This window comes from Saccoglossus kowalevskii, chromosome 12 (genome assembly GCF_978046115.1).
Source record: "Saccoglossus kowalevskii chromosome 12, keSacKowa6.1, whole genome shotgun sequence".
Classification (NCBI taxonomy): Eukaryota; Metazoa; Hemichordata; class Enteropneusta; family Harrimaniidae; genus Saccoglossus; species Saccoglossus kowalevskii.
Window position 1 is genome coordinate 5,256,309 of NC_140652.1, and position 17,797 is coordinate 5,274,105.

General features: G+C 34.9%; 1 protein-coding gene and 1 long non-coding RNA gene across 2 annotated transcripts; both read left to right on the forward strand.

Moving 5' to 3' along the window:
• The first annotated feature begins 398 nt into the window (after positions 1 to 398).
• LOC100372997 (wee1-like protein kinase 2) lies at positions 399 to 9,997 on the forward strand. Its single transcript, XM_002740282.4, has 9 exons — positions 399 to 1,129; positions 1,722 to 1,788; positions 3,372 to 3,541; positions 7,004 to 7,125; positions 7,254 to 7,400; positions 7,673 to 7,813; positions 8,107 to 8,192; positions 8,589 to 8,902; positions 9,675 to 9,997. The coding sequence occupies exons 1-9, from the start codon at positions 480 to 482 to the stop codon at positions 9,787 to 9,789; spliced, it is 1,812 nt and encodes a 603-aa protein (XP_002740328.1). The 5' UTR covers positions 399 to 479; the 3' UTR covers positions 9,790 to 9,997.
• A 1,815-nt stretch (positions 9,998 to 11,812) lies between these two features.
• Positions 11,813 to 12,550, forward strand: LOC146735450 (uncharacterized). The gene is made up of 2 exons (XR_014931073.1): positions 11,813 to 11,880; positions 12,377 to 12,550. It is a non-coding gene; the product is annotated as an uncharacterized LOC146735450 (long non-coding RNA).
• Positions 12,551 to 17,797: the final 5,247 nt, after the last annotated feature.

The window sequence follows — 17,797 nt, forward strand, 5'->3', positions numbered from 1 at the left end:
TTTCCATACGCGTTATATTCATGGTATTTAAATCCCCTCGTGTTGGCTTACTAGTACATTAAAAAACAAGTGCATATTGTTCACACCGTCACAGAGGGCGAATGTGTCAAACGTGTGTTGCCTAGCAACTGAAAAATACCCCGTTCATTGTTGTTCACGGGTCTCTATATATGGTGACGTGATGCCTGTGTCAACAAGCACTATTCCGTGACGTTGCAGCTATTGTTTGTCCAGGGGCTAGCGCATTGTCCGTTCTTGTCTTTACTTGTAAACAAACACGTGACGTCACCGTTAGGTTCAAAAGCCGCAACCATCTTCTGATTGGTCAGTAATATCACGTGGTTAACAGACGCGCCAATTTACAAATTTACAGCGTGACCCAAAAGGAAACACCACATTTCACGGTACCGCATTCTAGCTGCTTCATCGGAGAAAATACTTCTTTATAGTCGGATTTTGTTTTCACTGTCGGACACGTGATGGCGTCCCCGTCACCATGCGATTACAGTCGACAACTGCGATGTACAAGATCACCTGTACAGAGGTTGGATTTCCGAGACTCTTTCGATTCATCGGGAGAAGAAGACGTCCCCGATGGACCTTTTAGCATCACGCCGCCAACACCGTCTATTTGCCGTTCCTTGAACATTAATAACAACAATAATAACTTTGATGAGATACCGTTTTGGGATCCTGACTTCTCTAGTCCACCGGCGAGTCCGGCAACCAACGATAAATTCACCCGCCAGCGAAATGTTTCACCAATGGATTTCTCCAAATTGTGTAGTCCCGCGTCGACGACGACGTCACCAGACTTTGAGTTCAAGCGTCCGAGCACAGTTCCTGACACGCCAATTCCACACAAGCGGATGAGGAACCTCAGACTTTACGACACTCCACATACACCGAACACTCTTTTGAAAAAATCAACTACGAACTCGTGTACTCCAGACAACGGGCAACGAAGCCTAACAGGAGCTCTTTTTTCAGGTGGAAATTTATCGTCGGAAAGAAGGAGGCCGCAATCGGCACCAAAACAGCCAAAGAAACCCACTGCAAACGTCAATCCATTTACACCAACCGCCTTACTTGGCAGCGTTTCAAAAAAGAGATCAAGGCGAGATTTTAGGTATGTTTTGTGAACATTTCATGATATTCTGGGTTAACTGCAACCACCATCAGAGATCGGGTCAGGGTTGTTATGCCACAATAACCAGCTAAAGCCAGTCAACTGACCATGCAATTTTGAAGGCCATGTTGTTTTAAAATTTATTCCAAAAATGGGCATGTTTACCAGCAAAGGTGGGTGGAAGGGTGACTCATATATTAGCCTCTCATTATTTCGTCATTCATTACAAAAACGTACATTTTGGGGAACATTGTTTGTAGGTGACTCACTTCCATGTGACGTCATTATATTCTATTCTGATTAAAAGAAATAATAATATTATATTATTTATTTTTTTGTCATTCCCATAGGAGGATATAATAAACTATATATGTTATATTATATTAACATAAATTATATAACATCATTTTTTTTTAATATATTTGTGTATATATGTGGATTTAAATTTCATATTCAGCCTTTTGCGTCACATCGTGAAACTAAAATTTAGTTCTCTTGGAGCTGCAGCAGATCTGGTACTTGTTCATCAAATCAATTATCATTGGGTTTTAATTTCTAAAAAAAAATTCTTTACTTTTTTTCTCAAATGTAGGAATGTTATGGACAGTGACAGTGATGAAGACTGGGATGACGAGGAAACTCAAGGAAATCCATCAAAAGTACGTAGATATTTTTAGTCGTCAAACATTGTACATACAAACACAGACGATGGTCTCTGCCCAATGTGTTGAAATCAGTACATTGATGTCCCTTTGTTTAGAATTTAAATTTAAAGATTCAATCCAGGGTCTGCTTTTTTAAAACTATTTAAATTCCATAATGGGTAAAACACGAGTAGGTAGTACAGACTGCAGTATGTTAGTGTTTGGTAGCAATATCTCAATCCAGACCCTAAAATTCTGAGAAATTTCCTGTTGGTGTTGGTGTTCCTAGGGTTGCATCAACGGCTAGACATGGTATTTTTAATGATATGCAGCGTCAAATGCCAACCCTGTGACAAAACAAAAGACTGATTAAAGGTAACAATTGAAGTGTACTTTTGAATTGTGACTTTGGCATGCTCCCTATTCTGAACAATGGGACCTAACTTTCTAAATTTTAAAATCACTGTTTGGTAATGCCAGTAGTATATGGTTTCACCATTTGTTGCTGACCACACCAGTGATCTAGTGTTCAAGTGTGAAAAAAAATGTTGGCTCCAACAAAACTGCCCTTGCTTTATTTAATTTATTGAATACCTAAGCCAGATAAATTTAGCCAATTATTTTACTGTATTACTCAAATGTGGTAAGCAGGTTTTTTCTCCCTTGTAGGGCTCTCTGCATTACTATTGGAAGTGAAAACAAAACCCCTTGTCTAAATCCAAATTGTTTCAGCTACATCATTCCCCTGTAATCTCTGACATTTCCAAACCATTTACATGAATCTTTTTTGTCTTCCTCTGATCATTTATGAAATAAACGACCATGTGTAAATATTGTGACAAATTACAGAAAAATTGTAATGTTCTTCCAGGAATATGGTTTCATGTTTTTAAAAATACTAACATCCATAATATCTTCTGATACATAAAATAGAAACAAAAGGTTAATCTTAACTGTTAACTGCCTGTTTACTATAATCAGGTGTTTATTATAAAAACAACATTTTCATCTGAGACATTTTCAAGTTCAAATACTGAGTCTTTATGATGTTACACCGTGGGAATAATATCAGGCTCCCTGGTGATTAATTGTGTTTTTGTGTGAAGTCAAAGTCATTCACCAATCAGATGCCTATGTCTTTATGCCGGTTTTCAAAGAAAGAATTTTGGACACAATGGTACAAGGTTATGAATGCTTTGAATGGGAAGCATGGAAGTCCTTGTAAAGCTTTGTCTCATTATGAATTCCAATACAGCGTAATGGCATGCAACTGACACAATTGCATGTAATTAAACAGAAGGAATTAATCTTGACTAATAATGACAACTCTTTCACACCTTGGTCAGTTTATCATATGCACAGAAATTGATACATGGATGTACATGAAAGTAGTTTATGTGGCCATCAAAATTCTGGTCACATAAATGCCTTTTTCACATGATGTGATTCTAAAAAGTCTTTTGTTGTAAACTCTACTTATTCTTTTTAACAGTTTCTGGTATCCCTGATTTTAAATACCTTGGACAGGTTTGCAGCTGTTTTTTTGAGAAAACAATGATATCAGTCACTAATAAAAAGTATTTTATTGTATTTCACAGAAAGTTGCGCTACGAGAAAGTAATATTTCTAGGTATAATGAAGAGTTTGTAGAAATCTGCAAAATTGGAGCTGGAGAGTTCGGATCTGTGTATAAATGCATAAACAGACTTGATGGATGTTTTTATGCTATTAAGAAATCAAAAAAACCTGTCGCGGGGTCCGTTGACGAGTAAGTATTTACAGAATTGTACTTTACACTAAATCATTAATTAGTTAACTAGACATGTCTATTATTTACTTAAGTAAATTGTATGTATAAACCAATTATATATACTGTAGAATACTTTATTTTCGCTGGAATTAATTTTCGCTGAAAAGGCTTTTTGGCAATTTTGTATGGAATTTATTTTCACTGATTTTTGATGAGTTTAATGTGAAATATAGGGGGAAAAAAGTATCTTCGCTGGATTTTATTTTCACGGAATCATCCCTTCAGCGAAAATAACGAAAATAAATTACAAGCAAAAATAAAATATTTTACAGTATCAGTTCCAACTACTAGTATATTCCGGTAAATTTTTTTTTATTTTAAATTAATTTCACATTTTTGACTCCCATGTGCGAAGCACAAAATGGGAGTCTTTGCAGTTAGTGTGTCTGTATGTGTGTATGTGTGTATGTGTGTATGTGTGTATGTGTGTATGTGTGTATGTGTGTATGTGTGTATGTGTGTGTGTATGTGTGTATGTGTGTCCGACTGTTCCACTGCTATCTCAAGAACCATACATCGGTTTTTGATGAAACTTGGTGCATAGATGCTCTGGGCCAATGCGCAGATTTGATTAGGTTTTGGTAAAAATCCATGCTCGTTAATTACCTAATTTGCATGATAATTAGCTAATTTTTAGCTGTTCTATGACTGTTCCACTGATATCTAAAGAACCACTCATTGGATTTTGATGAAACTTGGTACATAGATGCTCTGAACATATGCGCAGATTTGATTAATTTTTGGTAAAAATCCGTGCATATTAATTACCTAATTTGCATGATAATTAGCTATTTTTTAGTGGTTCCATGACTGTTCCACTGATATCTAAACAACCACTCATTGGATTTTGATGAAACTTTGTACATAGATGCTCTGAACTAATGCTAGGTTTTGATTAGTTTTTGGTAATAATCCGTGGATACTAATTACCTAATTTGCATAATGATTAGTCAATTTTCGGTTTTTCCACTGATATCTCAAGTACTAATCATCACATTTCAATGAAACTTGGTACATAGATGTCATACGACACTGCACAGACCTGATAGTTTTTATGGTAATATCAGTACGTATTAATTACCTAATTTGCATAATTAATTAATTTTCAGCATTTGATATAAGTAGTTAGCATTACATTTCAATGAAACTTGGTACTTACATACTCAAGGACTATGCAGAGATTGATTGTTTTCGATAAATATTTGTGCATATTAATCACCTAATTTGCATAATTAGTTAATTTTCAGCTTTTCCACGGGTATCTCAAGTACTAATCATCGCATTTCAATGAAACTTGGTACATAGATCCTTTAGGACTATGCAGAGACCTGATTAGTTTTAGGGTAAATAATTGTGCATATTAATTACCTAATTTGCATAATTAATTTTCAGCTTTTCTACTGATATCTAAAGTACTAATCATCATATTTCAATGAATCTAGAATTATGCAGACCCAATTAGTTTCCGGTAAATATTTGTGCATATTAATCACCTAATTTGCATAATTAACCAACTTTCACACTGATATCTCAGGTACTATACATCACATATCAATGAATGTACATGGATGCTGTAGGACAATAGACAGACCTGAATAATTGTGGGTTAAAATCTGTACATATTAATTACCTAATTTGCATAATTAACCAATTTTAATCTTTCACACTGATATCTAAAGTACCGTAAAAACTCCAAAATTTCGACTGGTTTTAAATAATTTGTGTTAGAAATGTGACGTGTTTTTAGAGTCAAAATTAAGGTGCATTTTCGGACAGTCGAATTTTTCAGAATAGAAATCAGCAAAAAAAAATGGGGATGATAGACAGTGTGCTTCATTAGTTTTTAAAAAATGCAATGTCCGTCAATTGACGTAAACTTCCTCATGTTTCACGGTAAAAGCAAAGGTCGTGGCCAAGTTGTAACTCAAAATCTAAACAAAGTCATCAATCAGTGAGTATTATGACAAGCAAAACAAAACATCAAGACGCGGAGAAGAGGTCAGCACAAAACTAATAGGTCAAAAGACAAAGCTGTCTCGCACTACCTAGGAAAACTTGCGAATGTTCGAAGTACAGGTACCCATTGGACAAAAGATACATGGAAGTTTAGCAAACGATCTCCCCGACCCAGTGCAATGTATCCGGTTAGAATCAAAGCTCACGTGTCCCTTATTTGAGCACCGTACCGGTGATTTGAGGGACCAAATTCTGCCGTAAATTCGCCCTTGGATTAAAAAATATAATGGGATTTAAGAAAATAAAATGGGACTTTTAAGGTGTATTTTGGCGTCATTTTTCGGACATTTCAATCAATCCTGCCGGCTAAAATAGAGTCTAAGTTTTACCGTAGTCATTGACGTCTGTCTATTCAAGAGTACACGAGTATGATTTTTATCGTGACTAGCGTGAGCGGGTAAGCTTCCTTTCGAGAATGAGCTGTTATCACTGTGAACAATGTTAAATTATTCTTCAGATGACCAGTTTATTTTTTAAAAACAACTAATTTTTTTATTTAAAAAAAATCATGCCGTTTTCGCAACATCCAGCTTTTTGATTGGTTAATTAGCGATTTGACCTATTTGACCTAAGAGAACATGGCGGATATCCTACAGCATCAAACGTTTATACGAGACCGGAATCATTCACTTACGATGAAACTAAGTTGACTTTTATTTGTATTTCATAACCATTCAACAAATTTATTTTGTGTACATTATTATAATCACTACTGAGTACAGTAATAATCAACAATTCAGAAACGCAGCATGCCGAGATTTTTGTGTTCGTTTTTATTTGAAACTTCGTTTATTTAGAATATATTTTCGTTACCAATAAAATAAAAATCTCTCAGTCAATCAGAAACCCGGATTCATGCCTTTGAGAAAGGTCCCGTTTGAACGCTCACATCGGTTTTTTTTTTCGTTTGGGGGAAAACTAAAACTGGTCGCAATTTTCGAATAAGAATGAGTCGGCAATTTTTAGTGGAGTCGAAAATTTGGAGGTAAATAAAACACCGAAACCCGGCAAATAAATAGGCGGTCAAATTTTTAGAGGGGTCGAAATTTTGGAGTTTTCACGGTGCTAATTATTCCATTTCAATGAAACTTAGTACAAAGATGCTCTAGGACAATGTACAAACCTAATTAGTTTGGGGTAAAAATCTGTTCATATTAATTCCCTAATAAGCATAATAATTCATAATTTTTTGGTTCTAATCACATTTCAATTAAACTTGGAGACATAGATTTTCTGTTACATTGCGCAGACCTCATTAGTTTTACACTCAAATCTGGTCATATTAATTTTCTGATTTGCATAATTAGTTTTCAGCTAAGTAATTTCGAATTATATTTAATGTGTCTCCAATACTCTCAGCACATGGGAGTTCTTTCTAAGCTTTCTTTGATTTATTACTTGTAGACAAATGGCAATGAATGAAGTATATGCGCATGCTGTATTAGGAACCCATTTACACGTTGTCCGGTACTACTCAGCCTGGGCGGAAGACGACCACATGATTATCCAGAATGAATATTGCAACGGTAAGTTGACACCATTTAATACTTTAAATAATAATTTAATTTTCATTCACAACAAGCGTTGATTAATTCTCTATATAGTATAACTGAGATAATATTAGCTAAATTATATTTGTCCTTGGTTCCTATAGCTGGCAGTTTAGCAGATGTCATCACAGAAAACAGGAGAAGTGGAAAAGTACTATCTGAACGGGAATTGAAACAAGTTTTACTGCAAGTTGCTGATGGTTTACGATACATACATTCACTGGGGTTGGTTCATATGGACATCAAACCTGGTAAGTTACCCAGTCACTTCTCCAAATTATTATTTTCCTAAGTTTTTGTCAATAAATTAAGGGGATTACGTTTTTGTACTGAAGATACTCTTTGTGTGCTCTGTTGTAATTAGCATCTTCAGTAATTACTCCTGCCTGCGTAATTAATCAAAAATTCAGTCTTGCTATGCCAAATTTGTTATTTTTATTTAGTCTGACCATGAAATATAAAATTTCACACGTTTATTAATTAAATTACCTTGCATTAATTATGTCTATTTCTACTGTTATAGGGAATATTTTTGTACACAGAAAAGAACCCATTCACAAATCACCTGGTAGTGATGGTTGCCAAGACGACAGTTGCGGTGATGAAGAGGAAGAAGACGACAACTACTTATCCTCTGATAGGTTTCCAACAGTTTATAAAATTGGTAAGATTTTTATAACAAAATAAATGATGAATTGTAATAATTTTACTGCTGTAATTTTCCCTAAAAGACATTTTGGGTGTTTTGTATGGAGTTTATTTTCGGTTGAATGTAAAATATAAAAAAAAATGTACAATCAGTGGATTTTATTTTTACTGAATCAATCATTCAGCAAAAATTAATTCCAAGTGAAAATTTTACAGTATTTACGAGTATTTTACAGTATCTCTTTTGGTATTTAGACCCCCCCCCCCCACCCGATATTAAGTAAAATGTTTGTTTTTTCATTCCTCCAGGTGATTTAGGTCATGTGACATCGATAGCTAATCCCAAGGTTGAGGAAGGTGATGTCAGGTTCTTGCCAAATGAAATCTTACAAGAGGTAAGTCCAACCATACATAAAGTAGAAGTCTATTACTACGAGTACATTTCAGTGAAAGTCTATTTTTTTTCTGGGATTTCCCATAGCCAAGGAATATGTGTCATGTGTAGCTTGATGATTTATTGTACAGGATCATTGGTTTGAGTCATAGCCGTATATGTTGAATTTAATTTCACATTCATCATCTAGTGTAAAACTTGTGTAAGCAAATTTTCTCTAGTGGAAGCATATTTTCGATAGAAACAAAACACCATTTTTTATCATTTTTATTAGTCACAATGACAACCAAATAATTCAGTTTACCGTGAATGTTTAAATTAATTTAAAGATTGCTGCTAAAGTTGTATAATTCACAGATTTATTGTACTCAACCAATCTGATTTCTCTTTATTCTAGGATATTTCCAATCTTCCTAAGGCAGACATCTTTTCTTTAGCGCTCACCATTCTGATGGCTGGTGGTAAAGGCCCTTTACCCATGAATGGGGATATGTGGCATAGGATACGATCAGGTGATCTGCCACGCCTTCCACAATGTTCAGATGAGTTCAACGATCTTCTTGTCAGTATGGTGCATCCTGATCCTCGTGCGAGGCCGTCAGCAGTGACGTTAGTTCAACATCCATTGCTGTGTCCGTTTACTAAGCGATCTGTGAATCAACTGAAAAAGGAACTTAATGCAGCCAAGTTTCAGAATGCTATTCTTTCCAGGTAAGCTTTAAATCATGTATTTGTAGCCCCAAAACATTTGCTGTTTATCGAGAGGTAGTCTTCATTGCAATTTTAAAAAAACTTACAATGTCGATCCAGGTGTGCACAATTGTTTGCAGGGTCCAGGGCCTTGGGAAAATCCTTTGAAAGTCTTTGGATTTTTTGAGGTCTGGAAAGTCTTGAAAATTTCTTCATAGTTATTACCGGTAATTCATTTTAGAAAAGCTTGTTTTTTCTGCATAGTCTTTTTTTATAAAGTGTTTCTACCCCAGTTTCGACAAGTGTCAGCAGTGATTGCTATCCCGGCACCCGCCCTTCTACCATGTTAGCCTGAATTTCAAAGGTCAAAATGTCTTGAAAAAATGCAAGAGAGTTTGGGAAAAGATCTGGAGAAGTCTTGGAAATCATTTAGCTCTTGGTGCTATGGACCCTGGTTTGTGCTGGCCCAGCAGTAGTAACTTACACATCTTGTTGGGGGTATTATCTGTATAATTGCAACCCTGTATAGTCCAATATCCAGATATTGCCTTGCCACACGGGTGCAATATCCAGTCAAGATTCTTGTCAATTTTTCAAGACTGTCACTGTTTAATAACAGAATAATGCCAACAATCCTGGTTGAGTTCAAAAGCAATAGAATCTATGAACATTCTATTGGCATGAATCTTGTGGAAAGGGCTGCCAATAATAAATAGACCACAATACAATTTTCATAGTAAATGGGGAGTGTTTTCTTTGAAAAATAACAATTTTTTTCTTTTCCCATTTTTAGGGCACTTACAGAAGCTCAAAAACAGAACGAGAATGCAAGTTTTCCAAGACTATCCACCAAAAAGACACGACTTATTGGAAGAAAAATGAACAGGAGTATAAGCCTTACGATGTAGCTCAGAGCAAAACACTGTGTATTATATGTTAATTTTCTCAGAGTTTGAAAAGTTTTAATTACTGTTCATTCTAAATTCCGCTGTAAAGTTTTATTGTAGATAAGATTTTATTGTAGTCTTAATGTTTGACTTGAGTCGCTAGATATACTGCCAAACCATCACAACCAATTAGGTGTTTTATCCAATTAGATGTGTCCTTTTAACAGTACCCATGTTTTATATGTAAATAACTTATTTTAGTAACAATCAATGTTTTTATTCTCTGTGCTTCCCAAAATAATTGTTTTTAAAGTTTTGTACCATAAAGGCAATCACTTGTTTGCTGATTACCGAAATACAATCATGTTATTTTGTTTATAAAATTATTTTCACCGTCTTCAATGCCTCAATATTTGCTGACGTAATCATGTTCTATTTATCATCACATATTTTGAAACTTGTTCGACTTGAATACTGCCAATAGTTGTTGTTTTAAGTTTAACATTTCCTCCAGCAATAATTTGACCCAAAGTCAAATACAGACTCAAATATTATTCTGACGCCAATATTGATTGGTTTGGTTTTGTTCTTTTGTATCGAAAGACAGCAAATGTTTTTTTTTTCATAGCTACTCATATCTGTCATCTCATGTTTTTTCCCTGGATATCAATAAATGTCAAATCAATGTACTTACTTGTAACCCACAATAGTTGCCTATTTGTAAATAATAGTGTGATCGTTTTTCATTAAAGAATGATTTTTTTACATGTTAATTACAATTGAACTGAGTGGCTTTGTTTTCCTTTTATAGTGGATGTATTCCATTTCTGTTGAGCCCCTAACTTACTGGAAAAACATACATGTTTATATATAATGAAAAGTGAAATGGACGTTTCTAAGTGAGAGTCTCTGCATGGAATGAGTGTTATTTTATTTTTACTTAAATGTTCTTTTCTAAAATTTAGACTACCGGGTATAGAACCTAACTGGGCCCTTTTTTCTGAAAGGGGCTGGCATGAATATGGTTCGTGGCTTGGATTTCAATTTGCTTTTGTAGATCTCTTGTAACAGGCGGCTAGCTTTTTCAATTGTATAAACATGTTAAAATGCACGGGACAATTGGGTTTAACAAACTATGACCTTTTCCCCAAGTTCACTCAAACGTTCTATATTGTGAGGGCGTTGCTATTGCGTCATTCGCATTGAACACTTTCTACAATTCTCTAAAATATATATAGTTGCAAATTCCAAGTTGGTCAGAAATGATGAGTGTTATACCTCGGAAAAACAATCCATAGAATTACGCAATACAAACAAAATTAGGCCAAAAAAATAAAATTAATGGTTCGCGTCACCACCACCAACAAATCCTGCAGACCACTGCATAGCGCCCTCAGTTGACGTATTGATTGAACCTGCCAAAGGTGTGCGTCGTAAAATTTAAAAAAAAAGATTGCCTCATTCGTTAAAAAAAACAATTTGACAAAAAACTTTTATTTTGTGTTTTTGCTGTAACTGGGGGAAATGCAGTTGCCCGACAAAAATACCCGAAACCCAATTTATTAACCCCTGATCTGAATTCCTTCATACAGACAAAACAAAACAGTGCGTATGTGTATTCAGCGATCAAATACTGAGATGTGTGTTAAAAGTATTTTCAGCTCACGACAAATCATTCTCCAACGTACCAAACAACGATATTTGAAATATTCACGTTTTCGTCCGTATTGCATCTTTAACTAGCCGAAACAAGCGGTAACTTTAGGTACGATGCCAATCTGATTAAAATCTGATGTAGTGTACGGTCTTTAATTATTTTGGCTATAAACTTATTTTAATTTCATTTTTTATTACTTTTGTTATTAATGCCCTTTTATCTCATTATTTTACTTTGATTTTGATTTTGTGATTTTTTTTTAATTCCGCCCTACCTACATCTGATCCGACGCCTATGTAACGAGATTTCAACGAGACCCACTATCAACGATTTTAGTCAACGAATCACATACCTCCTTCTATAGCGCACATGATGACGTCACCGGGTGGCAAACACACTCAAATAAAATAGCGGATTATACCGACGTTAGCGACCGTGAATAACACGGCTTTTCGGTAAGTTTATCATTGTCAAATGCAACGAAAGTCATTTTTATGTTAATGTTGTGACTCAAATGGTTCGACTTTAGATCGTTATTCCGCATAGTTATTCTGGGAGTGTTGATTTTGTTTCCACCGGTTCGACTGAACACCAGTGTCTTTTTCCAGTCGCCTGCCCTGGAGACGGGTGATGTTTTGTTGACGATCGGGCCAAAATCGTCTACGGTATTGAAGCTGTAAATATTCATCAAATTGTATCAACATTTTGTACATTATACAATAACTCTTTATTAAAGTAATTGAGCTGATTTGGACTGGAATAAAATATTTTTTATTTGGAACACATCGCAATTGATCAGGAAATATTTGTTTGCTCCAATTTTCTGCGTCGATGCCGTGGGCCGGTGACCGTTATACAATTTAAAATCAGTTTGCATTGTTTACTATAGCTGTTTACAGTGTTCTAATCATTACGATTTACTTTTTTTTTTTTTTTTTGCTTCCATTCTAGATAATTATGCTCAGTGATGTAAAATTGAAGCGATGACTGAATGAACGAACCTTGGCTGGCGAAGATGTATCTGGAAGTGTACACATTTGTTGGAAGTGAAAAAAATATTCAATGTAATGACAAAAATTGTAAAATGCTGAGGAATTTCTTTTGCAAATAAAAATATACTAGCGATTTTCTTTTAATGGTTTATTCAAGTGGGCAAAATATAATGTACAGTAAGATTGCCCGTAGAGTATCACTACACTGAAAAGTAAGCAACCGACAGCCTGTATAAAAGGGGGGCTGTGATTGGCTGTTACTCACGCGAGATTTGAACAGGACTTACATAGGCGTCGGATCAGATGTAGGTAGGGCAGAATTAAAAAAAAATCAAAGTAAAATAATAAAATTAAAATAAGTTTATAGCCAAAATAATTAAAGCCCGTACACTACATCAGATTTTAATCAGATTGGTACGATGCTCGAAGAATTTTAGTTCAGAAAAGTGGATTTAATGCACAGAAAAAGAGTAAGTACATTGTACAGGTAAAATCCATTTACTAACCCAAGCATTTTCAGATTTATTTATTCCAATGTTGTGGTCAAGCGAATTGCGTAGTTCACGTATAATTCCAGTAAGTTCGATGGTAACGCTCAACTCCTAAGTGTAAACACATCCAATGATACCTCACAATATATAACATGTGAGTTTTCTTTGAATTGTAGTGTATTGTGCTGTATAGTGAGTGCAAGTCGCATGGATGTAGACAAATATTGCAATGTTTTGCTCGTGTTGAGATCATTTAAATTTGCATAAAGTTGAGATTTGTTGTCTGATTAAATAAACTGTGCTAACTGAATATGATTTGTATACTCCATGAAAAAAACAGCAACAGACAAACGTACTTTTAATTGGTGATTTCTTTATTAAATTTCACACAATGATCAACGCATATTAGTCAAGAACGTGTAGTGCATATTGTGATATTCAATATACCAGGGAGGATTCTCTGAATAAAATATGATACGCAAGCTGAAGTAAAAAAACCGCGTAAAAAGGGTGTTATTTAGTTGTTTGACGCCTGCGCTTAAGGTGATAAAGTGTGAAAAAGAAGAAGGGAATTTAATGAATTCATGTTACCTCTACTTGGAAACAGTATGATTTCAATATGTATATACCGTATCTATTTTAAGTTTCTGCACTTGAAAGGGGGTATAATTTCACAAAAATAAGTAGGTACGTGTTTAGAGGCTTTTTTGAAAAGCTATACTTCAGCATGGGTACCAGGTCTGACTTGAGTACTCCCTGGGTTCAATATATATTGTGTTGATGGGTGTATGCAATTCCCCGATAAGTACGACTGACTCAAAGAAATCGAAAAAAACGGTGATCGGAACTGTTTCTCTATTATTAATGTTATTTATTTCTAAAATGCGCATAATTATATTTGTTACAAATAACACGCACTACTTGACTGTGGCCGTGGACTGTATGACGTAGCAGTAGCAATATTATCTTATTCACCACTCAAATTGATTTCTATTTTTTATATCTTCCCTAAAAACTATTACATGCGTTTTAAAACTATGACAAACCAGTAATTCTTCACAAACGTTATAATATTTAGTTTTATCAATGTCTTTTTAAATATTTTTAGAAAACATCTGTTGACAAATGTGGTGATTTGCATGACGCAATTGGTTGCGTTATGCCATTTAAATATATGAATAATACATTACTACAATAAGTTTGTCGATTTTACGGGTAATATCAAACAATATTATGATTTAATTACTATATATATATATATATATATATATATATATATGTAACTTGTGCATGGTTTCAAAAGTTATAATAAAAAACGTTGTTAAAACGGTTGTAAAAAGCATTTTTGAGCTACGATTTTGATCGATGTTTTCGGCGTATACAGAAATCATTGTATGGTTTTCATGTTATGCAATACGTCGAACTTTCTGGAAATCGCAATGAATTTCGCCTACTGTTTTAAGCTGTTTCTAAGCGTGCGAAATGTCCTAATTAGTATTCATATACCACAAAGTTCACAATTAGGTGTCGCGTGGAATGCCTGACGTTTCGGCCCGGACGTTTCGACCAGGGCGGACGTTCCGGCTCGCGATTCTCTTCTGTAAAATAAACGATCTTAAGTTTGTGTATTTGAAATTAGCGTTACAAGTAATGTTGCTGACATTAGTGAAGCCATACAGAAATATCTCCCAATCTCATCTAGCAAACAGAGGTGGTAACATATAAAAAAGCAACGTTTTACCACAATTGTTGTTAATATACGTATAGACATAAGAAGACCTAATGATTTTCTTCCATTGTGAAATTCACATCTATCGTTATATGTGTTGATATCAGTTATTTCATAACAATAAGTGTTGGCAGTATAGGCTTGTATAGATGTTCGGTTTATTCTGGAGTCGGAATAGTAGGAGTAGAAAATAGTAAACTGTCGTTGCCATGGCAAAACGGTAGGCAATTCTTCAATTTTCAATCCACGTAGAATTTAACACGGTTGGAGAGAGGTGGCCGTGCGCTAGTAATCATATAAGGTTTGTTTTACAAAATTAATTATTGTAGAAATAATAATTTACGATCAGATATTTGATTACTAGTAGTTATAATGACGTCACTGAAACCAGAGGAGAAATGCCGTAGTACACGAGAATATATTGTAACGAGAATATATATTGAAAATATAGTCGTTTTTTTGCCTGCAAATCCCTGTTTAATATGTAAATACATGAATATTTCATACTTAGTCTGTACTGAATATTTTATTAGAAGTCATGCATATGTAATTATTTGTGTCATATTCTAAAATGCAACAGTGGAGTCAGTGGCAATATATCCAGGCATTTTCTTATAAACATTATAATTTTTATTTCAACATTTCACATAGAATTAAAAAGTAATACATTACTATTGATACGCATCCTAACATTATTTTAAAAACATTTTTTTAAATAACATATAATTTAAGTCAGTTTTAAGTATAATAACAATTTTCCAGTATATTTCAGCGAAGATAGCTTAGGAAACTTTAGATGTTATTTCGCCACCTCTTTACGCGTTGAACAAATCACGTTACATGCGTTTTTTCGTTCAATGTTGCGTACCCCATTTTTTTGAGTGCCATCTTCTCCGGCGATGAACATGTACTTTCCATGTATGTCAACTGTATTTTTGAAGCATGCTCCGCCCGAAGCAGCCTGAATTTGAAACGGAAATATATGGCTGGGTTTTAGGTTGTACGGACAAAGATCCAACATCAAACAGATCCACGAGCGTCTTGACTTTTGAATTTAGTTCATATGACAAAATAAATTCTTAAGACTATCAAATAAAAAATGGAAACATTACAGTCTTACAATGTCACTGAAGACAGACGTCTGGGAACTCGTGGTACCATTATTTTATAGGGAACTTTAAATTGTACAGATCAAGATGGATATGTTCGCCGCCCTCTAGTGGCGAAGTACTGCTATTACCTGACACAGATGCCGTTCAAATCGTTATCGATATCTTTCTGAAGGCGTCCATTAATGAAGATTATGTTTTTTGGGAGATTTTACAATATTCTAGATAACCAATTAAACTGGTCGTTTTGAACGACTTTGCCTTCACCCGGGGCACAGAGCGGGATTAACCATATATCATTCTTTTTTTTCTTGAACCACAGTGAGCGAACTATCGTAGAACAAGCTTAAGATTAACTAAAGCAGAGAAGATAAACATCTTTGTAACTGCAACTGAAATAGACAGACTTCCACGCAGGAAAACTAAAGTTAAACTCGTATTCGCCTCGGCGTGTTTTGCTATCCCATTCATCATCGTACACACGATTTCCCGGTACGCAATTAGGTTGAACGAGATTACACTAGATCAATCTGAATAAAATCTGATGTAGTGTACGGGCTTTAATTATTTTGGCTATAAACTTGTTTTAATTTTATTTTGTATTACTTTGGTTATTAATGCCCTTTTATTTTATTATTTTACTTTGATTTTGATTTTTTTTAATTCCGCCCTACCTACATCGATGTAGGTAGGGCGGAATTAAAAAAAATCACAAAATCAAAATCAAAGTAAAATAATAAAATAAAAGGGCATTAATAACAAAAGTAATAAAAAATAAAATTAAAATAAGTTTATAGCCAAAATAATTAAAGCCCGTACACTACATCAGATTTTAATCAGATTGACACTAGATGTAATTGTTACCAGCACTCCCAATTTTGGTGACGACTCAACGATCAACGACTAGTTACATTAAACGACATCGAACAGCAGATGAGTCTGTATACCAACAATGATTTTAGTTTTCAATTCCTTGATTATTCCCGCGATTGTTGCAATTCGTCGCCTTTCTTGACCGTTGACAGTTATTACTCCGAGCCACCCAGACGAGGTCTACGCAAAACCAGGGAAGAGAGAGTGGTACACATTAAAGGACGTGATATAATCCATCTATTTATCATCGGGAAACCGAAAGACGATACAGAATATGTCATCCGGGGACTTCACAGTGAAAACAAAGCACATGGTGACATAATTATAATCGATGTAGTCGATTCTTTACAAGAATCTCACATGAAAAACATTTATGATGTTAAAATTGCTCACATGTTACTGTCCGGATACAGAGTACATTGTACTTGCTGAAGGCAGACAGCGATGTTTTAATTAATTTGTAGAATTTAATCGAGGTTCTTGAATCGGCACCACGCAGTAAGTATGTTACCAGCAAAGTAATGGCACATGGTCGAGCGCTTCACATGGGCAACGTGAAGCACAGTCTGACGTCAGAACATTGGCCGCTAGCTCACTATCCGAGTCCCCGTTCCCTTCCGGTCCTTCTTTCGTCATATCAACCGATGTTGTTCAGAAATTATTGAGGGGCGGCAAGGGGGGTAGCTGGTACAGTTTTAAGGGAAATAAAAAGGGCTTTTTACAATTTACAAGGAAAAAAAGACGTTTTTACAGTTTACAGTGATAAAAAATGGAACATTGAAGTCCGAAGAGCTCTCCAACTCAAATTCTCCGCCATTACTGCGCCATGTTACCCTCGTAATGCTCTTCATTCCGTTAGAGGGCCTTTTACGTCTTTGCAGTGAATTGTGTCATCTCGTCGTTTTACAGTTTCTGAAATGTAATTTCCCTGGATTATTCTACGATTTTTTATTTGTATGTAAATTCTTGTACGTACCGAGAAAAATGACACATTATTACAGTGTACGAAAAAAGTATTTGATTGATAACGTTGTACGTCTAGCCTGTGATTACAGAATTACGGAATTTGTTTTTTTCTATTAACGTTGTACGAACAAAAAAAATATTGCAATTACGTTGAACGAAAATAACCCTTGCCCCCCCCCCTCGTTATTCGCTGAGTCCCTAAATTGTTAGCT